The sequence below is a fragment of the Manis pentadactyla genome, chromosome 4 (genome assembly GCF_030020395.1).
Source record: "Manis pentadactyla isolate mManPen7 chromosome 4, mManPen7.hap1, whole genome shotgun sequence".
In the NCBI taxonomy this organism is placed as follows: Eukaryota; Metazoa; Chordata; class Mammalia; order Pholidota; family Manidae; genus Manis; species Manis pentadactyla.
Window position 1 is genome coordinate 170,772,646 of NC_080022.1, and position 23,755 is coordinate 170,796,400.

Sequence of the window (23,755 nt, forward strand, 5' to 3'; positions counted from 1 at the left end):
AGATTGATTATTTCTTTGATATATCTTCTTGTAGAGTAACTTCAGCATGTATAGGTTTTAAGCTACTACTTAAATTGCACACACACATTAACATAATAGGAGTATAGTTACATAACCAAAGCATATCTGTAATTACCAGCCATCTGCAGTGAAACCAAGAAAACCAGTTAGGCACCTTAGGCATTTGTGAAAACTTATCTATGATATGGTGGATATTGTCCAACTGAACTTGAACAGTCTGAGAGAAATCAGACAAATTAAAACAACCCATTCCTGGGGACTGTTCACATGCCATATGTTCTTTTAACAGTAAATAGTTTGTAGTTGTAAGACTTTGGAGCGCTACAATTTGCACTTCTCCAAATTCTTGGTTGAGTTCCAACAGTATAGATCCAGTCCAATTTTGTTGTTTTACTGTATGCACAGGCCAGCTTAGATATCTCCTTCCTCATTCCCATGGCAAGTCCAGGAACTGGTGGGATGAGTGCATCTACAGCTGTAGCAGTGCGTGGATCTTTGTTGGGGTTTTTTGATGATCATTTTCTGGCATGAGTCTTCCAGAGAGTGCAGATGTTGGAAGTTCTTTTTCATATCGTATCTTAGTTCATTTTCGGGGTAGCCCAATTAGGCTTTGATCCTCTGTATAAACACAAACAGACCCTTTGCCTACACTTTTATATGCCCTTTATACCCTTGTGTAGAACTCGTTGGAGGTTACCACACAGGAACTGCCCTTTTTTTTTTTTTTTTTTTTTTTTGCTATCACTAATCTACACTTACATGACGAATATTATGTTTACTAGGCTCTCCCCTATACCAGGTCTCCCCTATAAACCCCTTTACAGTCACTGTCCATCAGCATAGCAAAATGTTGTAGAATCACTACTTGCCTTCTCTGTGTTGTACAGCCCTCCCTTTTCTCCTACCCCCCCATGCATGTTAATCTTAATACCCCCTTACTTCTCCCCCCCTTATCCCTCCCTACCCACCCATCCTCCCCAGTCCCTTTCCCTTTGGTACCTGTTAGTCCATTCTTGAGTTCTGTGATTCTGCTGCTGTTTTGTTCCTTCAGTTTTTCCTTTGTTCTTATATTCCACAGATAAGTGAAATCATTTGGTATTTCTCTTTCTCCGCTTGGCTTGTTTCACTGAGCATAATACCCTCCAGCTCCATCCATGTTGCTGCAAATGATTGGATTTGCCCTTTTCTTATAGCTGAGTAGTATTCCATTGTGTATATGTACCACATCTTCTTTATCCATTCATCTATTGATGGACATTTAGGTTGCTTCCAATTCTTGGCTATTGTAAATAGTGCTGCAATAAACATAGGGGTGCATCTGTCTTTCTCAAACTTGATTGCTGCGTTCTTAGGGTAAATTCCTAGGAGTGGAATTCCTGGGTCAAATGGTAAGTCTGTTTTGAGCATTTTGATGTACCTCCATACTGCTTTCCACAATGGTTGAACTAACTTACATTCCCACCAGCAGTGTAGGAGGGTTCCCCTTTCTCCACAGCCTCGCCAACATTTGTTGTTGTTTGTCTTTTGGATGGCAGCCATCCTTACTGGTGTGAGGTGATACCTCATTGTAGTTTTAATTTGCATTTCTCTGATAATTAGCGATGTGGAGCATCTTTTCATATGTCTGTTGGCCATCTGTATTTCTTTTTTGGAGAACTGTCTGTTCAGTTCCTCTGCCCATTTTTTAATTGGGTTATTTGTTTTTTGTTTGTTGAGGCGTGAGAGCTCCTTATATATTCTGGACGTCAAGCCTTTATCGGATGTGTCATTTTCAAATATATTCTCCCATACTGTAGGGATCCTTCTTGTTCTATTGATGGTGTCTTTTGCTGTACAGAAGCTTTTCAGCTTAATATAGTCCCACTTACTCATTTTTGCTGTTGTTTTCCTTGCCCGGGGAGATATGTTCAAGAAGAGGTCACTCATGTTTATGTCTAAGAGGTTTGTGCCTATGTTTTCTTCCAAGAGTTTAATGGTTTCATGGCTTACATTCAGGTCTTTGATCCATTTTGAGTTTACTTTTGTATATGGGGTTAGACAATAGTCCAGTTTCATTCTCCTACATGTAGCTGTCCAGTTTTGCCAGCACCACCTGTTGAAGAGACTGTCATTTCGCCATTATATGTCCATGGCTCCTTTATCAAATATTAATTGACCATATATGTCTGGGTTAATGTCTGGATTCTCTAGTCTGTTCCATTGGTCTGTGGCTCTGCTCTTGTGCCAGTACCAAATTGTCTTGATTACTATGGCTTTATAGTAGAGCTTGAAGTTGGGGAGTGAGATCCCCCCTACTTTATTCTTCTTTCTCAGGATTGCTTTGGCTATTTGGGGTCTTTGGTGTTTCCATATGAATTTTTGGATTATTTGTTCCAGTTCATTGAAGAATGTTGCTGGTAGTTTCATAGGGATTGCATCAAATCTGTATATTGCTTTGGGCAGGATGGCCATTTTGACGATATTAATTCTTCCTAGCCACGAGCATGGGATGAGTTTCCATCTGTTAGTGTCCCCTTTAATTTCTCTTAAGAGTGACTTGTAGTTTTCAGAGTATAAGTCTTTCACTTCTTTGGTTAGGTTTATTCCTAGGTATTTTATTTTTTTTGATGCAATTGTGAATGGAGTTGTTTTCCTGATTTCTCTTTCTGTTGGTTCATTGTTAGTATATAGGAAAGCCACAGATTTCTGTGTGTTGATTTTGTATCCTGCAACTTTGCTGTATTCCGATATCAGTTCTAGTAGTTTTGGGGTGGAGTCTTTAGGGTTTTTTATGTACAGTATCATGTCATCTGCAAATAGTGACAGTTTAACTTCTTCTTTACCAATCTGGATTCCTTGTATTTCTTTAGTTTGTCTGATTGCCGTGGCTAGGACCTCCAGTACTATGTTAAATAACAGTGGAGAGAGTGGGCATCCCTGTCTAGTTCCCGATCTCAGAGGAAATGCTTTCAGCTTCTCGATGTTCAATATAATGTTGGCTGTGGGTTTGTCATAGATGGCCTTTATTATGTTGAGGTACTTGCCCTCTATTCCCATTTTGCTGAGAGTTTTTAACATGAATGGATGTTGAACTTTGTCAAATGCTTTTTCAGCATCTATGGAGATGATCATGTGGTTTTTGTCTTTCTTTTTGTTGATGTGGTGGATGATGTTGATGGACTTTCGAATGTTGTACCATCCTTGCATCCCTGGAATGAATCCCACTTGGTCATAGTGTATGATCCTTTTGATGTATTTTTGAATTCGGTTTGCTAATATTTTGTTGAGTATTTTTGCATCTACGTTCATCAGGGATATTGGTCTGTAGTTTTCTTTTTTGGTGGGGTCTTTGCCTGGTTTTGGTATTAGGGTGATGTTAGCTTCATAGAATGAGTTTGGGAGTATCCCCTCCTCCTCTATTTTTTGGAAAACTTTAAAGAGAATGGGTATTATGTCTTCCCTGTATGTCTGATAAAATTCCGAGGTAAATCCATCTGGCCCGGGGGTTTTGTTCTTTGGTAGTTTTTTGATTACCTCTTCAATTTCGTTGCTGGTAATTGGTCTGTTTAGATTTTCTGTTTCTTCCTGGGTCAATCTTGGAAGGTTATATTTTTCTAGGAAGTTGTCCATTTCTCCTAGGTTTCCCAGCTTGTTAGCATATAGGTTTTCATAGTATTCTCCAATAATTCTTTGCATTTCCGTGGGGTCCGTCGTGATTTTTCCTTTCTCGTTTCTGATACTGTTGATTTGTGTTGACTCTCTTTTCTTCTTAATAAGTCTGGCTAGAGGCTTATCTATTTTGTTTATTTTCTCGAAGAACCAGCTCTTGGTTTCATTGATTTTTGCTATTGTTTTATTCTTCTCAATTTTTTTTATTTCTTCTCTGATCTTTATTATGTCCCTCCTTCTGCTGACCTTAGGCCTCATCTGTTCTTCTTTTTCCAATTTCGATAATTGTGACATTAGACCATTCATTTGGGATTGCTCTTCCTTTTTTAAATATGCTTGGATTGCTATATACTTTCCTCTTAAGACTGCTTTTGCTGTGTCCCACAGAAGTTGGGGCTTAGTGTTGTTGTTGTCATTTGTTTCCATATATTGCTGGATCTCCATTTTGATTTGGTCATTGATCCATTGATTATTTAGGAGCGTGTTGTTAAGCCTCCATGTGTTTGTGAGCCTCTTTGCTTTCTTTGTACAGTTTATTTCTAGTTTTATGCCTTTGTGGTCTGAAAAGTTGGTTGGTAGGATTTCAATCTTTTGGAATTTTCTGAGGCTCTTTTTGTGGCCTAGTATGTGGTCTATTCTGGAGAATGTTCCATGTGCACTTGAGAAGAATGTATATCCTGCTGCTTTTGGATGTAGAGTTCTATAGATGTCTATTAGGTCCATCTGCTCTACTGTGTTGTTCAGTGCTTCCGTGTCCTTACTTATTTTCTGCCCAGTGGATCTATCCTTTGGGGTGAGTGGTGTGTTGAAGTCTCCTAGAATGAATGCATTGCAGTCTATATCCCCCTTTAGTTCTGTTAGTATTTGTTTCACATATGCTGGTGCTCCTGTGTTGGGTGCATATATATTTAGAATGGTTATATCCTCTTGTTTGACTGAGCCCTTTATCATTATGTAGTGTCCTTCTTTATCTCTTGTTACTTTCTTTGTTTTGAAGTCTATTTTGTCTGATATTAGTACTGCAACCCCTGCTTTCTTCTCACTGTTGTTTGCTTGAAATATGTTTTTCCATCCCTTGACTTTTAGTCTGTACATGTCTTTGGGTTTGAGGTGAGTTTCTTGTAAGCAGCATATAGATGGGTCTTGCTTTTTTATCCATTCTGTTACTCTGTGTCTTTTGATTGGTGCATTCAACCCATTAACATTTAGGGTGACTATTGAAAGATATGTACTTATTGCCATTGCAGGCTTTAAATTCGTGGTTACCAAAGGTTCAAGGTTAGCCTCTTTAGTATCTTACTGCCTAACTTAGCTCGCTTATTGAGCTGTTATATACACTGTCTGGAGATTCTTTTCTTCTCTCCCTTCTTGTTCCTCCTCCTCGATTCTTCATATGTTGGGTGTTTTGTGCTGTGCTCCTTCTAGGAGTGCTCCCATCTAGAGCAGTCCATGTAAGATGTTCTGTAGAGGTGGTTTGTGGAAAGCAAATTCCCTCAGCTTTTGTTTGTCTGGGAATTGTTTAATCCCACCTCATATTTGAATGATAGTCGTGCTGGATACAGTATCCTTGGTTCAAGGCCCTTCTGTTTCATTGTATTGAATATATCATGCCATTCTCTTCTGGCCTGTAGGGTTTCTGTTGAGAAATCTGACGTTAGCCTGATGGGTTTCCCTTTATAGGTGACCTTTTTCTCTCTAGCTGCCTTTAACACTCTTTCCTTGTCCTTGATCTTTGCCATTTTAATTATTATGTGTCTTGGTGTTGCCCTTCTTGGATCCTTTCTGTTGGGGGTTCTGTGTATTTCCGTGGTCTGTTGGATTACTTCCTCCCCCAGTGTGGGGAAGTTTTCAGCAATTATTTCTTCTAAGATACTTTCCATCTCTTTGCCTCTCTCTTCTTCTTCTGGGACCCCTATAATACGGATATTGCTCCTTTTAGATTGGTCACACAGTTCTCTTAATATTGTTTCATTCCTGGAGATCCTTTTTTCTCTCTCTATGTCAGCTTCTATGCGTTCCTGTTCTCTGATTTCAATTCCATCAATGGCCTCTTGCATTCTATCCATTCTGCTTATAAACCCTTCCAGAGTTTGTTTCATTTCTGTAATCTCCTTTCTGGCATCTGTGATCTCTTTCCGGACTTCATCCCATTTTTCTTGCGTATTTCTCTGCATCTCTGTCAGCATGTTTATGATTCTTATTTTGAATTCTTTGTCAGGAAGACTGGTTAGGTCTGTCTCCTTCTCTGGTGTTGTCTCTGTGATCTTTGTCTGCCTGTAGCTTTGCCTTTTCATGGTGATAGGAATAGTCTGCAGAACTGGGACGAGTGACAGCTGGAAGGACTTCCTTTCTTGTTGGTTTGTGGCCCTCCTCTCCTGGGAGAACAGCGACCTCTAGTGGCTTGTGCTGCGCAGCTGCGCGCAGACAGGGTTTCTGCTTCCTGCCCGGCTGCTATGGAGTTAATCTCCGCTGTTGCTGTGGGCGTGGCCTGGCTCGGGCAGCTACTCCAAAATGGTGGAGTCGCGTTGGAGCAGGAGCTGCTGGGAGGCTATTTATCTCCGTAAGGGGCCTCCCTGCTCCCTGCAGCCCAGGGGTTAGGGTGCCCAGAGATCCCGGATTCCCTACCTCTGGATTAAGTGACCCGCCCTGCCCCTTTAAGACTTCCAAAAAGCACCCGCCAAAACAAAACAACGACCACAAAAAAAAACAAGAAAAAAAATTTTTTTTATTAAAAAAAAAAAAAAATTTTTAATTAAAAAAAAAAGGTGGTCGTTCGTTTTTCTTTATTCTCCGGTGCCAGCCTCAGGCCTCTGCTCACCGGTCTTTCTGCCCTGTTTCCCTAGTATTGGGGTCCCTGTCCCTTTAAGACTTCCAAAAAGCGCTCGCCAAAACAAAGCAGCAAAAAAGCAAAAAAAAAAAAAAAAAATAGTCGCGCGCTTTTCTTATGTCCTCTGTCGCCCAGCCTCCAGTGCCTGCTCACTGTTCTTGCTGCCCTGTTTTCCCAGTATCGAGGGCCCTGCACTCTGGCCCGGGTGGCTGGGGCTGGGTGTTCGGCAGCCCTGGGCTCCGTCTCCCTCCCTCTCTGCCTGCTCTTCTCCCGCCGGGAGCTGGGGGGAGGGGCGCTCGGCTCCCGTGGGGCCGGGGCTTGTATCTTACCCCCTTCGTGAGGCGCTGGGTTCTCTCAGGTGCGGATGTGGTCTGGATATTGTCCTGTGTCCTCTGGTCTTTATTCTAGGAAGGGTTGTCTTTGTTATATTTTCATAGATATATGTTGTTTTGGGAGGAGATTTCCGCTGCTCTACTCACGCCGCCATCTTCCGCCCCTCCTTTCTATTATTTTTTAAACAGTTTACTGAAATATAATTCATAAACCATAAGATCTGTCCATTTAAACTGTATACTTACTGGTTTAGTATATTCATAGAGTTGTACAACCATCACCACAGTCAATATTAGAACATTTTCATTACCCCAAGAAGAAACCCTATACTGCTAAGAGTCACTCCCATTTCCTCCCAACACCCCTCTGCACCTCTAGCTCCTGGCAACCACTAATACGCCTTCTGCTTCTGTGAATTTGCCTGTTCTGGACGTTTCATATGAATGGAATCACATAATATGTAGTCTGTTGTGACAGGCTTCTTTCATTTAGTGTAATGTTTTCTTTCTTTTTTTTTAACATAGATAGCTGTTTTTTATTAAGGTATTATTGATATACACTTTATGAAGGTTTTACATGAAAAAGCAATGTAATTACTACATTTACCCATATTATCAAGTCCCCACCCATACCCCAATGCAGTCATTGTCCATCAGTGTAGTAAGATGCCACAGATCCACTATTTGCCTTCTCTGTGCTACACTGTTTTCCCCTTGATCCTCCACACCATGTGTACTAAACATAATACCCCCTCAATCCCCTTCTCCCTCCCTCCCCACCCGCCCTCCCACACCCCTCCCCTTTGGTAACCACTAGTTCCTTCTTGGAGTCTCTGAGTCTGCTGCTATTTTGTTCCTTCAGTTTTAGCATAATTTTTCAAGGTTCATCTGTGTTGTAGTATGTATCTATACTTTTCTTTTTAAAAAAATATATTTTTCATATGAAAATATGCAGCATATTAAAAGGAGTGCTTTCAATATAAGAAGTAGTTGTCTATCTTCTCTGCAAAAGGTACTACTCGTGTCCTTTTCCTACATATAACAACAACATTAGTATTATACATAGCAGTAATAGTAGTATAATTCTGTTTGGGCTCCCGGACCCGATTCCAATGTGTGTAAATATGTGTGTGTGTGGGGTCTTCCCATACATAAACACCAAGCAATTCTCAAACACCAGCAGGGTGTCCAAGAACTCAATTCTGATGCTATCTGCCCAGAGACAGCACCAGATGCCCCACATTAAGGGCTCCGTCCTACAAGACTGTCCTCCACCCTCCACTTCAGATACCAGTCACAAGCCCCAGGCAGTTCCCTGTGCTTCTGACCTAATGGCTACTGGCTACATATTGGAGGTTCCAACAACCTCCCCCTTGAGTTTGATTAACTTTCTAGAGCAGCTCACACAACTTAGGAAACACATTTACCATTTTAATAAATGATACCATAAAGGATACAAGTTAACAGCCAGATGAAGAGATCATAGGGCAAGGTCCCAAATAAAGGAGCTTTTATTCTTGTGGAGCTTGGGAACCTGGCTCAGTGGCACGTGGAGGTGTTCTGGTTCTCCAAGCATAGACGCCCTCTCCCACAAAGAAGCAGGGTCCAAGAGGGCAGAGAGCGACAAGCTCTCAGGGTTTTTTGTGAGGGCTTCACTGCATAGTCATGTTTGACAGAAATTATTGGCCATTGGCTGATTCAGCCTCCAGCCCCTGCCCTTGAGTGGGGTCCAAAAGTCTCTCACTAACGTGACAAGACACCCATTTCACCTTTAGGTCTGCAGTGTTTTCAGGAACTGAATGAATGGCCAAATATATTTCTTATGATTCATTATATCACAGATACCACTATAGGTTTTAGAGACACAATTGAGTAAGACATGTTTCCTCACTCTTGTTCAAAATCTTCTCTGACTGATATTCCCCCTCATCCATTCTTCTTTTTAACATACTGCTCTACTCTTCTGTCCCTTACTAACACTTATAATCGTAATGGCATTTTACATTTTCTAATAGATGCCATGTTGAGCATTAACATTATTATTTCAGGTATTCCTCACAAACAGCCTTGAGAAGTAGAACCTACTTTTAAGTGGTGGAGCCTACTATTCTTTTTTTTTTACATTTTTAAAAATTTTGCCATCATGAATGTACAAATACATGAACAACATTATGATTACTAGATGCCCCCTATTATCAAGTCCCTACCACATATCCCATTACAGTCACTGTTCATCAGCATAGTAAGATGCTATAGGATCACTACTTGCCTTCTCTGTGTTGTACTGCCTACCCCGTGTCCCCCCACCTACATTATACGTGCTAATCGTAATGCCCCCTTTTCCCCCTTATCCCTTCCTTCCCACCCATCCTTCCCAGTCCCTTTCCCTTTGGTAACTGTTAGTCCATTCTTGGGTTCTGTGAGTCTGCTGCTGTTTTGTTCCTTCAGTTTTTTCTTTGTTCTTATACTCCACAGATGAGTGAAATCGTTTGGTACTTGTCTTTCTTCACTGGCTTATTTCACTGAGCATAATACCCTACAGCTCCATCCATGTTGTTGCAAATGGTAGGATTTGTTTTCTTCTTTGCCTGAATAATATTCCATTGTGTATATGTACCACCTCTTCTTTATCCATTCATCTACTAATGGACACTTAGGTTGCTTCCATTTCTTGGCTATTGTAAATAGTGCTGTGATAAACATAGGGGTGCATCTGTCTTTTTCAAACTGAGCTCCTGCATTCTTAGGGTAAATTCCTAGGAGTGAAATTCCTGGGTCAAATGGTGTTTCGAGCCTGTTATTCTTATTTTACAGATGAGAACCTGTGGCATAGATGCAGATAAGTACCCCAAGGAGACACAGATTTATACCAAGACTGTCTCGATTCCATTGCCTTTGTTCTTTTCAGTTGAGATATACCAAAAAAGTCACCCTTTTACAGTGTACAATTCAGTGGTTTTTAGTGTATTCACAGGTAGTACAACTATCACTACTATCTAATTCCAGAATATTTCATTACCCAGAAAAGAAACCCTGTACCCACTAGTACTCACTCCATATGTACCCCTCCCTGTAGCCCTTGGCAACAACTTAATTTACCACTGTCTCTATGGATTTCCTTATTCTGGACCTTATATGTAAATAGAGTCATGATAGGTTGGTTGCCTTTCGTGTCTTGCTTTTCTCATGGCATTTGTTTTCAGGGCTCATCCATGCTGTAGCATGTATTAGTACTTCATTCCTTCTTATGCTGACTAATATTCCATTGTATGTTTATACCACCTTTTGTTTATATCTATCAGTTGATGAACATATTTGGGTTGTTTCCACTTTTTGGCCATTTTTCATAATGCTGCTGTAAACATTTGTGTACAAGTACTTGTTTAAATACCTCTTTTCACTTCTTTTGGGCATATACCTAGGAGTGGAATTACTGGGTCATATAGTAATTCCATGTTTAACTTTTTGAGGAACCTCCGGACTGCTTTCCACAGCAGTCACATCATTTTATATTCCCACCAGCAAAGTATGAAAGTTCCAATTTCTTTTCATCCTCGCCATCACTTGTTATTTTCCTTTTTTTTTTTTTAATTGTAGCCATCCTAATGGTTGTGAGGTGGTTTTGATTCACGTTTCCCCCATGGCCAGTGTTGTGGAGCATCTTTTTATATGTTTATTGGCTATTTGTATAGTTTGTTTTTTTAAATATAAAATCATCTTTGCAAGCCTGGGATAAACTCAACTTGGTCATGAGGTGTATTTCAAAAGAATTTTAAGATTCAGTTTCTTAATATTTTATTAGGATGTTTTTCATTTATATAATCATCCTGCCTTATCTATGGAGACCCTCAGTGGATGCCTGAAATGACAGATAGTACCAAACCCTGTATATACAATGTTTTTTCCTTTATGTGTATACCTATGGTAAAGTTTAACTGACAGAGTAGGCACAATAAGAGATTAACAACTAATAACAAAAAGGACAATTATAAAAGTATACTGTAATGAAAGTTATATGAATGTGCTCTCTCAATATTTTAAAGTTTTAGTAAGTTCTATTTTTCTAGAAAATTATCCATTTATAATCTAAACTTTCTGAGAAGTAACTGGCATAAAACTGATATTAGTATTATATTTTTAAAAATATCTGTAGTTGCCTTTTTTATTCTTATATTTTTGCCTTTTCTCAGTCTTATAAAAATTTTGTCTATTTTGTATTTTTTGAATAACTAGATTAAAAAAAAACAAAAAAACTCAGCTTCTGATTTGGTAGACCATCTCTGACTTTGTTTTGTTCTGGGACTTTCATTCATTTCTGCTCTTTGTTATTTTCTGTTTCCTATTATCTTTTTCTGACTTCTTGAATTGAACACTTAGCACATTAATTTTTAGTCTTTTCTATTATATGATTTCAAGGCTATAGGTCTCCCTTTTTTTATTAAGTTATTATTGATATACACTCTTATGAAGGTTTCACATGAAAAAATACTGTGGTTACTACATTCACCCATATTATCATGTCCCCCCCATGCCCCATTGCAGTCACTGCCCATCACTATAGTAAGGTGCCACAGAATCACTGTTTGCCTTCTCTGTGCTACACTGTCTTCCCCATGATCCCACCAAACCATGTGTGCTAATCATAATACCCCTCAATTTCCTTCTCCCTCCCTCCCCACCCACCCTGCCTCACCCCTCCCCTTTGGTAACCACTAGTCTCATCTTGGAGTCTGTGAGTCTGCTGCTGTTTTGTTCCTTCAATTTTACTTCATTGTTATGCTCCACAAATGAGGGAAATCATTTGGTACTTGTCTTTCTCTGCCTGACTTTTTTCACTGAGCATAATACCCTCTAGCTCCATTCATGTTGCAAATGGTAGGATTTGTTTCTTATGGCTGAATAGTATTCCTTTGTGTATATGTACCACCTCTTCTTTATCCATTCCTCTACTGATGGACACTTAGGTTGCTTCCATATCTTGGCTGTTGTAGATAGTGCTGCAGTAAACATAGGGGTGCATATGTCTTTTTGAATCTGAGATCTTGCTTTCTTTGGGTAAATTCCTAGTCTTGGAATTGCTGGGTCAAATGGTATTTCTATTTTAGTTTTTTGAGTAACCTCCATACTGCTTTCCACAGTGGTTGAACTAGTATACATTCCCACCAGCAGTGTCGGAGGGTTCCCCTTTCTCCTCATCCTCGCCAGCATTTGTTATAAGAATAGACTATAAGAAAAGACTAAGAAGTCTTTTCAATGCTGGCCATCCTAACTGGTGTAAAGTGATATCTCATTGTGTTTTTTATTTGCATTTCCCTGATAATTAGTGATGTGGAGCATCTTTTCATGTGCGTGTTGGCCATCTGAATTCTTTGGAGAATTGTCTGTTCGTATCCTCCACCCATTTTTAATCGGGTTATTTACTTTTTGGTTACTGAGGTGTGTGAGTTCTTTATATATTTTGTATGTTAACCCCTTGTCAGATTTACAAATATATTCTCCCATTCTGTAGGATGCCTTTTTGTTCTGTTGATGGTGTCATTTGCTGTACAGAAGCTTTTTAGCATGATGTAGTCCCATTTGTTCATTTTTGATTTTGTTTCCCTTGCTCGAGGAGATGCATTCAGAAAAAAGTTGCTCATGTTTATATTCAGGAGGTTTTCCTATGTTGTCTTCTAAGAGTTTTATGGTTTCATGACTTACATTCAGGTCTTTGATCCATTTCGAGTTTACTTTTGTGTATGGGGATAGACAATAATCCAGTTTCATTCTCTTGCATGTAGCTGTCTAGTTTTGCCAACACCAGTTGTTGAAAAGGCTGTCATTTCCCCATTGTATGTCCATGTATGTCATTTCCCCATTGTATGTCCATGGCTCCTTTATTGTATATTAATTAACCATATATGCTTGTATAGGTTTCCCTTTAAATACCACTTTAGCTATATCCCACAAAATTTGACTTTAATATTTTAATTATCATTCCATTCTAAATATTTTTAGATTTTTGTTATGATTTGTCCTTTGAGCTATGAATTGTTTAGAATTATTTCAGAATTTCCAGATATGTTAACTTGCATTTTTGATACTGATTTCTAACTTAAGTGCATTGTCGTTGCATTTCTGACTGATTGCATTGAATAATCAGAGACCATTATATAGTACCAATTCTTTACTGAGACTTGCTGTGTGACCTATTTTGTGGTCAATTTTTGTAAATGAGTTATTGAGAGAACTATTAGATGAATGGTTAAAAAATGCATGTGTGAGTATATACAGAAGACAAATAATGATTCTATAGCATCTTACTACGCTTGAACAACATTATGGTTACTCATTATCTGAACACAAGTTACAACTGCAGCCTCACAGCCTATTTCAGATGAAGCATCCTCAAATATCTCAACCCAAATTAACAGAACAAGGAGAAACAGACGAATCTGTCCACACAGACGGAAATTTCAATATGATTTTCAAATTATTGATACATTAAGTCTACCAAATATTGGTATGGGTAGAGATAATACAAACATAATGAATGAGCTTAATCTAAAACACACAAACACATGCATTTTTAAAAATTTTGATATTGTTATTGTATAATTACTTGAACAGCATTATGGTTACTAGACTCCTCCTATAAAACATCACTTCAGTGTCATGTTTTTTGAAGTGGAAATTTCTGAACAGGAGGCTGAGGTACTACTTGCTCAGTGAAAAAAAACCAAAAACATCTTATTAGGACCACACAAGTTTAGAATTGTTGCATTTTCCTGGAACTTGTTCTTATTATCATTTTGTAGTGATCCTCTTAATCTCTCATAATGTGTTAAACTATCTTTAAAAAGTATTTTTAAGAAATCAGATCATTTGATTCCCTATAGGACAAATCCTCTCTCTTCAGCTATGATGAATTTCTCCCCTACTCTGAATATATGATGCATTTATGTCTCTCAGTTACTTGTCATGGTTTTTCTGATTCCATTCTGCCTGTTTCTGCTTGGTGAACTCTGCCTCATCCCCCATAGTCCCAGCTCAGGTGTTCCTGTTGTATACTTTTTCTCTTTATCCCCCAGATAGCACTAGTTACTCTTCCTGTGTGTGGGTGTTGCTTTTTTCCCCACTCCTTTTTTATGGAGGTGAAATTTCTTTTCAGTGAAATGCATAAATCTTAAGAATGTATACAATTAGGTGCTTTTGGTCAGTTTGTACACCTTTCTAACCACCACCCTAATCAAGAGATTATTTGTATCAGTCTTGAAAGTTATCTTGTGCCCACTTCTGGTCAATCTCCACCCCAGGAGGTCACCACTGTTTTGATTTCTACAATTGTAGATTAGTTTGCCTGTTCTTGAACTTTATATAGATGGAATCATACATTATAAACTCTTATGTCTGGCTTCATTCACTCAACCTAATGTTTTTGAGATTTTTTACCTGCTCGTGAGTGTATCTGCAGTTGGTATTTTTTATTGCTGAGTAGTAATTCATTGTATGAATATACTGCCATATCTTTATCCATTCTCCTCTTGATGGACATTTGGATCATTGCAATTTTGGGGCTATTACTAATGCTATAAACATTCTTGTACAAGTCTCTGTGGACATTTTTTCATTTCTCTTAAGTAAATACCTTATTGTGGAATGCTCAATTATGAGGTAGGTTGTTTTATGTTTAACTATATAAGAAACTACCAACAATAATTTACTTATTTTTAATAGCATTTATCACAACAAATTGTGTTTATTGGTTTATGTCTGTCTCTTCCATAGACCAATAGCTCCTCAAAACTAGGACAACTCACATTCTTTAAATTTATACCAGTGCCTACTACAGTGTCTGGCAAGATTTGATGTTCCATGTTGAGTAATTATAGTTATTTGTATTACTTTTGTGGAATTTATCATGTGCTGTCTTATTGGTTGTGTTCATCTTCTCTATGATTGCAAGCTTCTTAATGAGTAGGAACTTGTTTTCTTCTTGTTTGTATTTTCCACAATATCTGTTTTGAAAATTGCTTCTGATCTGTGAATGAATAAACCAGCCTGTCACCCAGAAGGTGAAGACCCTGGGACAAAAGAACAAGAGAAGCTTGCCTTCTGTCTCTTCTGATTAGGCAGAGCATTGGTTACATCTGCTGCTTGAAATTTTGGTGGGGGATGCTCACTGAGACTTTTGGCCTGGAAGAACATTTTGTACCACAGTGCTTTGTCGAATTTGCCTCCATTCCAGTATTATGTGAGGAAAGGGTTTTTATCATTAATTGGTGTGGCTGGCCCCCAAATAGGTCATGTAGATAAGTAGATAATTTTTATTAGTGTTGTTTCTTATATGACCCAAAATTTGGTTTTCACTTTGCAGGATGTGTTGCTTGTGAAACAGAGGAAATAGATGCAGTATTTGAATATTTGGTATTATGTTCTTGTTTTGTAGTTAAATCCAGATGTGAATGTTTTCCAGAGGAAATTTGTGAATGAAGTTAGAAGATGTGAAGAAATGGATCGAAAGCTTCGTATGTATATTTTGATCCTGTACGCTGTTCATAGAATGAGTTGTTTGTTTAAAATTAAAGACACTAGTCCTCTTAATAAAAGAAGAAAACCTACAAGAGAAAAAGAGTCTTGCAATCCTGATATTAAGATGAATTTATTCTATAAAAGTAGATTTTGTGGCATTTGAGGTATGTGGTACTAACGGAAACCTTGTTTGGATGACAACTTTCAAGCTAAGGGGACTGGTTCTTCTTTTGTGGGATGGGTTTTATAGCATTATAAATTACTACATTATAGAATTCTGGGAAATGATGTACAGACCACTATCAATTTTAGATGTCAGGATAGCCACCTTTTAATTTGTGCTATTTATGACAGAAGAAACTAGCACATTTTAAGGTCCTTTTGATATTTAGGGTGTCATACTTGATTTAATTCATTCCCTACAATATTCCATCAGATGGGTGTTACCTCATTTAATAAATCGCAAAGCCAAAGATCAGATTAAGTGACTTGACCAAGAACATAAGCGGTCTTGGTGGAATCAGTATTTGAATCCTGGCTGTTCTCTCTGGCTCCAAAACCCATCATCTTGCTACTATATTATACCAGCTTTCAGTTAGGTGATGGGTGAATTTGGCCCCCATTCTAAGAAAAGTCAGTTTTTGTCATCTGAAATACTTCTCTTTTCTGATGTTTTGGAGCCTTATTCCATGTCTTGCTTTTTTTTTTTTTTTTTTTTACAAATCTCCATGCGCTTTTTTTTAGTAAGGTATCATTGATATACAATCTTATGAAGATTTCACATGAGCAACATTGTGGTTACAACATTCACCCATACTATCAAGTTCCCCCCACATACCCCATTACAGACACTGTCCATCAGCATAGTAAGATGCTATAGAATCACTACTTGTATTCTCTGTGCTGTACTGCCTTCCCTGTGACTCCCCCCTACATTATGTGTGCTAATCATAATGCTCCTTAATCCCCTTCTCCCTCCCTCCCCACCCCCTTCCTTTTGATAACCTCTAGTCTCTCTTCTTGGAGTCTGTAAGTCTGCTGCTGTTTTGTTCCTTCAGTTTTGCTTTGTTGTTACACTCCACATATGAGTGAAATCATTTGGTGCTTGTCTTTCTCTGCCTGGCTTATTTCACTGAACTTAATACCCTCTAGCTCCGTCCATGTTGTTGCAAATGATAGGATTTGTTTCTTTCTTATGGCTGAATAATATTCCATTGTGTATATGTACCACATCTTTATCCATTCATATAATGATGGACACTTAGGTTGCTTCCATATCTTGGCTATTGTAAATAGTGCTGCAATAAACAGGGATGCATGTGTCTTTTTGAATCTGGGATATTGTTTTCTTTGGGTAAATTCCCAGAAGTGGAATTCCTGGGTCAAATGGTATTTCTATTTTTAGTTTTTTGAAGAACCTCCATATTGCTTTCCAGAATGGTTGAATTAATTTATATTACCACCAAGAGGGTAGGACGATTCCCCTTTCTCTGTGTTCTCGCCAGCATTTGTTGTTTCTTGTCTTTTGGATGTTGGCCATCCTAACTAGTGTGAGGTTGCTTTTCATTTTGTTTTGTCTTGTTTTGCTTAAAGCTGACCTGACTGCTTTCTAGTTTAACAAAAACGCTTTGTATCTACAGTTATGTTAATAGTGTGCTGAATGTCAAATTATGTATTGAATTGCACTTTTCTGTGGCTCTGCCAACAACATCTGTAACCAGAACCGTCATAACTCTGGAATATTAGTTGCACAGGGTGGAAAGCTGAAGCAGATGAGGACCAGTTTTAAGATCAGACAATAGAAAAAAGTGGAATGACAACCGTCTTTGGGGTAGCGTTGCTGTAGAGGGTGTGGGCTAGGAGGAAGAGAAATGTGGCAAAAAAAAGATTTGCATGTTCTACATCTGTGAGTGTACCTTTCTTAGAATGAAACTCTTTTTGGTCAGGTTTTGTGTCCTACTATTTTTTTCCTCAAGTATTGGCAATTCCAGGCATGTGCTATGCATTAATGTTTTGATTTTGTCATTTTAGGGTTTGTTGAGAAAGAGATAAGAAAAGCTAATATCCCAATTATGGACACTGGTGAAAACCCAGAGGTTCCCTTCCCCCGGGACATGATTGACCTAGAGGTAAACAACTCTTCTGAGGAATCAAGCTAAGTGTCTTTCTAAACACAGAAAGTACTCTCCTGAGTGAATGGAAGATGGAGTAATTCTCCCTGTCCTTGTCAGCATCATCTACTGATTCCAAGTTCTTGTTGGTGGGATTAAAATGAATTTCATTTTTTATGGTATAGAACAGTATCTTGAACAGTGTCACATACCACTAAATAAATATTTATTGGCTTACTGAAACCTTACTGGATTGATGTCAGTTTATCTAGTAGTTTATTAATCTCACATACTAAATGTGAATGGCCAGTGGACTTTTTGGTATTCATTTTACCCATCAGAAGTTTCCTGAAAAATTCAACCTAATGTATAACAGAATCTATAGACAAAGAAAGACAATTTTAAGCAAAAAAATTTCCATAAAGAAAATTGCACAGGTAAAGTCACATATTTTCTGGGTAGATATAGATATAAGATCTCTTTGAACCATCAAGATGGAAAGAGTTCTGTGGGATGGATGAATTCATCTGTCTTGCAGAGCAAGCATATTGAGCTTAGTTTGAGTTAATAGTTTGATTTTTTTTTTTTGTCTGTAGGCCAATTTTGAGAAGATTGAAAATGAGCTGAAGGAAATCAACACCAACCAGGAAGCTCTGAAGAGAAATTTCCTGGAACTGACTGAATTAAAATTTATACTTCGCAAAACCCAGCAGTTTTTTGATGAGGTCAGACTATTGTTTCTTCTAGTATTTGAGCAGCTGCTATTACCTGCACAAGTGGGCCATATTTTTATTCCAATAATTATTTTAATTTGCTAGTTTGAAAGCAGTACCATTTTCACACTCTGTTTCAGTTGAAGAAATGTCAGATTGTGTTCCATTTTTCATGTAATACATGGTTTTGCATACTTTTGCATTTTCTGCGATTTTCATCCCAAGATGGGAAAGGAACCCTAAAGTAGTTGTGCATACACAGTTAGTTGAAATTTTCACATTGTATTTTAAGGTAAGTATATGCTTAAGGTTTAAGTTGAAACAAGAAACATTTGGTCATACATGGAATTATAACAAAGGTTTTGTCTCCAAACCTTTTGTCATCAGATTTTAATTTTCATTTTATTCCCTATGTTTGCTTATCAACCTTTGAACCCATTTAACTACTTCAGATACCACATATCATACTTTAATTTTTTAAGAGTTTTTCTTTATGTTGTATGGAAGTACTGGTAGGGTACCTATTTGAAATTTCTGGATTTTCACATAAACTCAATTGCATTAAAATTGGGAAAATTGTTAATAAGTTCCTGGGTTAAGTTCTAGGTGACTTAAGTTGCCAGATGACAGTTTGCTGAGGTGACCCTATGGAAAGAATTTGGAGCAAGGCTTTTTGAGGGCTTTCTTTTCCTGATTAAACCTGAGGAGGAGTTTTATCTTTCAGCCTGGACATGCTTTTCCAATGGCCTAAAATATGGTAGCTCTTTTTCACAGGTGTCTTTGCCACTAGGTTAGCAACATCAGACACTTTAGAGTTTGTTCCAGTCACTCTTCTGTGTACCTCCCATAAAACTATTTCCCTTACTCAACAACAACAACAAAATGTGGCAAAGCTCTTAAAAAAATAGAGGGCCCATTTTATTTAGTATCTGATGTATTCTCAGTTCTACTTTGAATTTCTGTCTTTTGAGGACAGAACAACTCTCCATAGTACTCTAGACTGGAGCAGGACTTCTTCATCCAGCAGCCTTAGTCTCACCTGGGAACTTGTTTCAGGGCAAATTACCAGTCCCCCTCCAGACTCACTGAATCAGCAACTCTGAAGGTGGGGCCCAGCAATGTGTTTTCACAAGGTGATTCTGAGGCACACTTGTTTGAGAACCACTGGGCTAGAAAAAGTCAGCTGAAGAGGTGACACATTCCTCAGTGACTAAGTATTGACTCAGAGAAGCTATGCTAATTAAAAAAATCTTTTTGACGGGAGGGAGCAGGGAAAGCATAAACGAATTTAATTGCCCGGTCTTCCCAAAAATGAGACTCTGACTATATATCAAGAGAAGTTTGGTGTGAATATTCAGCTTGCTCACTGAGTTAAGAATTTTGAGACTGATGGTAACTTCTTTCACCAGTCACCGATATCATCACCTTATATGGTGTGGGATAATGTGATTAACTCTTTCCAAGTGTTTCAGGTCTTTTGCAACAGGCATGGCCACTTATGCCATATGGTTTTAATGAACAAATAATCTGGAATTCCAGTATGCTCACTGCCTAAACATTATGCTATTTATATTCATTAATCCACTGAACATCTAACAAGCACCTACTCTTTGTTCGGCTTAAGTTGAATAAAGAGATGGTCCTCGTGCTCAATTACTTCATCATACCAGCACACATCCCCTAACAGTTCCGCCATACATTCATGGGCGTGTGCTTTTCTAAGCGTATCCAAGCTGCTGCCCACAGAGCCAGTGTAAACCTGACCTCAAGAGCAAAGTCCAGCGACTTGTAGCATCATTTGGGGCTTAATTCTTTTGCTCACCCTACCTTTTTCCCCTTTGGATGTAGTCTTTAGTTTACTGCTGGGATGTTGCTGAAACATGAAAATAAATGTCTTTCATAACTTCCCAAGTTTAAGGATCTGAATAGGCTTCCTATTTTAGTTGCTAAATAAAGACTGACAAATGGATTCCCTTAAAGGAAATAGTTATTTAAACTGTTAAAATAAATTTTTAAAAATAGTTAAAATAAAAGCAAGAGAAACCACTTAGAAAGATGGTATGAAGATTTTAAAATCATAAATTATGGATTTAGGGATTTTCTTTGTGATTAATAAGTCTAAACACAAAATGCCTATGCTGAGAAAGCAGGCTTGATGTCTTCATGACCTTCATGCCCAATCCAAGGTGGGTTGTTTTCTCCCTCCTGTGCATGCAAAACTTTATTTTTAATCTTTGGAAGTACATTTGAGCATGAGGCCTTGGCTATGAGTGGTCCTGCGGCTTTTGTCATTAGCCCCTCTCACTTCTAGCCCCCCCCATCACAGTGCAGGGAGTCTTTTGGTGAGAACCGCTCTGCCTTTTCCTTTGCACAGTCTGGTTTTGCCTGTAGCTCGGAGCCTCAGCCAGCCCTTGCCCTGCCACTGAAGAGCAGTCTCAGGTGTCGCTGCCATGATAGGAGACAAGAGCTCAGAATAAGTGTCTGCACATGCCAGCACATACTTTAAATAATGCAAAAGATAAGCCTGAGACCTCAAATCTTGGAAATGTAGGTTTTTCATGAGATTTTCTTCCATGCCTACAATTACAATGTTTGCAAATGGCCTGAAACACTACCAATTTCATACCCTTCTTTTTTCTATGATTTGATCAATACTTTATTATAATGAGTTAGCAGAAAATGGCTAATCGGAAAATAGTCTCCATCTTAAGGCATAGGGGTTATAATTGGCTAGGTGTGCAGAAGGGGAAAAATAAACATATATTGAATATTCTCATGATTTAAGATGATTACAAATTGGACTTAGCCATTTCTTATCCAGAGCATTTAAAATGACTTGTTAATGATTATCCTTTTCTCAGTCTTCTTGTTTTTGAAGAAGTGTAAGAGCCGGAGAGCTTTCTCTGCATCTTTTACCATAAGCACCATAACATATGAGAACATAAAGAAGACTGGAAAAGTAATGGTTAATGGCATGCAGATCCCTGCCTTCCTATCCTTCTGAGTTTTCCATCCATCTGCTTTCTTTACTTTTCTTTACCGTCTGCCATCTCCTTTGGGGCTTGGATGAATACCTTAGGTGATGAAATATAATTTCTTTCTCACTGTTAAGTGGAAGTAAAATGTTGCTTTTGGTACTTACTGTAGCTTGAACTGGATGTGTTCCTTATACTGTAAGTGTAGCAATAGACCTACTGAAGTTCCTCTGCTTCCTTTTTCAAAGCATGGGCTCAGTGTTCTAAAGGATGGGGGGCAGACCAAGAGCACAGCAGATGACTTGGAGGAAGGTCGGCTCTCCTTAGAGAATTAGTTTCTCATTAGAGAGCCCAGATCCAGATAAGGATTTAGCTGCTACTCGGCGTAGTTTCGGAGATTGCTTTAAAGGCCCTCAGTGGGTGGTTCTGGTCATCGAGGTTTCCCTTCAGGCACAATTATTTTATTTAAACATTTTAACCTTCTTCTCTAAGACTTAGGATCCTGAAGTGTGAAGTAGTACAGTTAATTAATTAGGGTATTATTGCAAGTTTATATAATTTTAATTGTTTTTTTGTTTGTTTGTTTTTTTCAGACAGTCCCAGATACAGTCTTTGGAGCAATCTATTTGCTAAGCACTATTTGCTGTTCCATTAGTTGTCTCTCTTAGAGCACATGTCTGCACCAAGTCTGACCTTCAGGGCTTATTAAACCAGGCCTTGTGAACTGCACAGGGATGTATGCAGGAGTCTTATGAGTAGCCAGTCAGTTCCTCTGGTTTTTGGTCAGAGACATCCCAAAAGCAAGTTGAAAAGCTGTAGTCATCTGGATCCTCAAAACAAGTTGCCTGTGGCTTGCCATCTGCTCATTTGATTTTAAGTAGCAATTTTAAAAGCCCCCTGAACTTCCATTTGAAAACAAGTGGTAACCTATGCCCCCATTACCTCATCTTAAACTTATCCAAATCTCATGACAGAATGTCTCTGCCCTCTGGTGTACCCAATGCCTGCCCTTCGTTGTTTTTTTTTTTCTTTTTTTTTTCCTTGATCAAAGTTGATCCTCCTTTTAGAATTTACTTCCCAAAACAATTGCTTTCACTTTTTTAGGCTTTCTGGTTTATACTCAGTTCCTCCCCAACCCTTTTGACTTTATACTTAATGATCCTATAACTTTATCAAGTGAGGTTCCCTTGTGGCATTTTTTGATAGCAGGATTGACAGGAATAGGATCAAGTTGGAATTTGGAATGAAAATCACAGAGAAGAATTCTCCTGACTTTTTGTTTAATTTTGCTTTGGAAAGGAAGACTGTTCTGCTTACTTCTAGTCTTTGTTCAAACAAGTAGTGCATGGATATTAAAGTTGGGGAGATCAGGAAGTGCAAAAGTCAGTTCACCTTTAATTTTTATGGCAGCTTCTTCCTAGTGAGAGCAAAAGGTGGTAGGATGAAGGAGAGAGACTAGGAAATACAGACCTACATCTGAGAGGTCCCTCTTCTCTTTCATTTCATTGTATAAACTGTCATGGTGGAAATCATTTTAAATCTAAACAATTAAACTAGCCCACACGTCTATATTGACTTATTGTATGTTCCTGGCTTAAGAATCTTTAAACTGTAAAGCCTACATGCACTTAATATTCCTAGATTCCTGGTCAGAAATGGGACACTCAGATAATGTTTCCACTTCTTCTTCCCTTTGTGGGTACAGTGGAGGTCTGCCTGGCCACTCTGCTTCTTATCCTTTTGGAGAAAGGAATATTATTTAAATCCCATGGTTTGGAGCATTTTATATAGTGGCCATGCTGCAAGTTCTCATGTTCTGAGTTTTTTAAGAGCATGGAAAACCAAGATATCTGGAGATGCCCCTCTGTCTTTCTCCAGATCACACTGTTCAAGACAGCAATGGTGCCTTGCTTTCTTCCTTGGAAGGAGAGTCTCCATCTTTCACATTCTCACACAGGGAAAATTCTAGTCAGTGGCTGCCTAGAAATTTGATGTTCGGGCTATCTCCAGAGCTGCCTTGTTTTTTGCTCAAAAGAAAGAAACACTTCAGCTTCTATCCGCATGCAAAGGTATTTCCTGGTACTTTAATGGCTCATTCGAGAAACATAGGAGAAAAAAATGGCTTCCACCAATTAACAGATTTATACATGTCACGATCATCTAATGTTTTCTCTTTATTCCTTATTTCTAAAACTGTTTCCCCAGGTGCTTCACTGGGGGTAATTATGCTGTCTTTACCTCATGTTTCTTTCCTTTGTTTTCTTATTATTTTTGTGGGTATGTCTTCTCTTTTGATAGTTTCTTTTCTTCTTTATTTTCTGATCTTATCTCCTGGTTCCTCGTTCCCTGCATGCCACTAACTATTTTCATTAGATATTAATTGATTTGTGAATTCAGGCTGAATTGCATCATCAGCAGATGGCGGATCCAGACCTGTTGGAAGAGTCCTCGTCCCTCTTGGAGCCAAGTGAGATGGGAAGAGGCACACCTTTAAGACTTGGGTAAGTTCCAGTCAGACCTCCAGCTCAGTGGGGTCATGTTCATTTTCGCTGTTCATACGAGCAGCGAGGCAGGACATTCACTTGTTTCTAGAATGTGCTCTTTTCTGAGTCTGCTG

The 23,755-nt window shown here is 38.5% G+C and overlaps 2 protein-coding genes across 7 annotated transcripts in view; both read left to right on the plus strand.

The window, feature by feature from the left end:
• COASY (Coenzyme A synthase) overlaps window positions 1-23,755 on the plus strand; it is a 131,578-nt gene that overhangs the window by 43,614 nt on the left and 64,209 nt on the right. The window lies entirely within an intron of this gene.
• Window positions 1-23,755, plus strand: part of ATP6V0A1 (ATPase H+ transporting V0 subunit a1) — a 61,974-nt gene that overhangs the window by 6,624 nt on the left and 31,595 nt on the right. For 3 of the 6 annotated variants that reach the window (XM_036883112.2, XM_036883113.2, XM_057501500.1), the window contains exons 3-6: window positions 15,257-15,335; window positions 17,371-17,468; window positions 18,047-18,175; window positions 23,536-23,639. In XM_036883112.2, the coding sequence (XP_036739007.1) occupies window positions 15,257-15,335; window positions 17,371-17,468; window positions 18,047-18,175; window positions 23,536-23,639 (410 nt within the window). The remainder of the gene's footprint in view (window positions 1-15,256; window positions 15,336-17,370; window positions 17,469-18,046; window positions 18,176-23,535; window positions 23,640-23,755) is intronic. The other 3 variants (XM_057501501.1, XM_036883114.2, XM_036883115.2) reach the window with 1 other exon arrangement.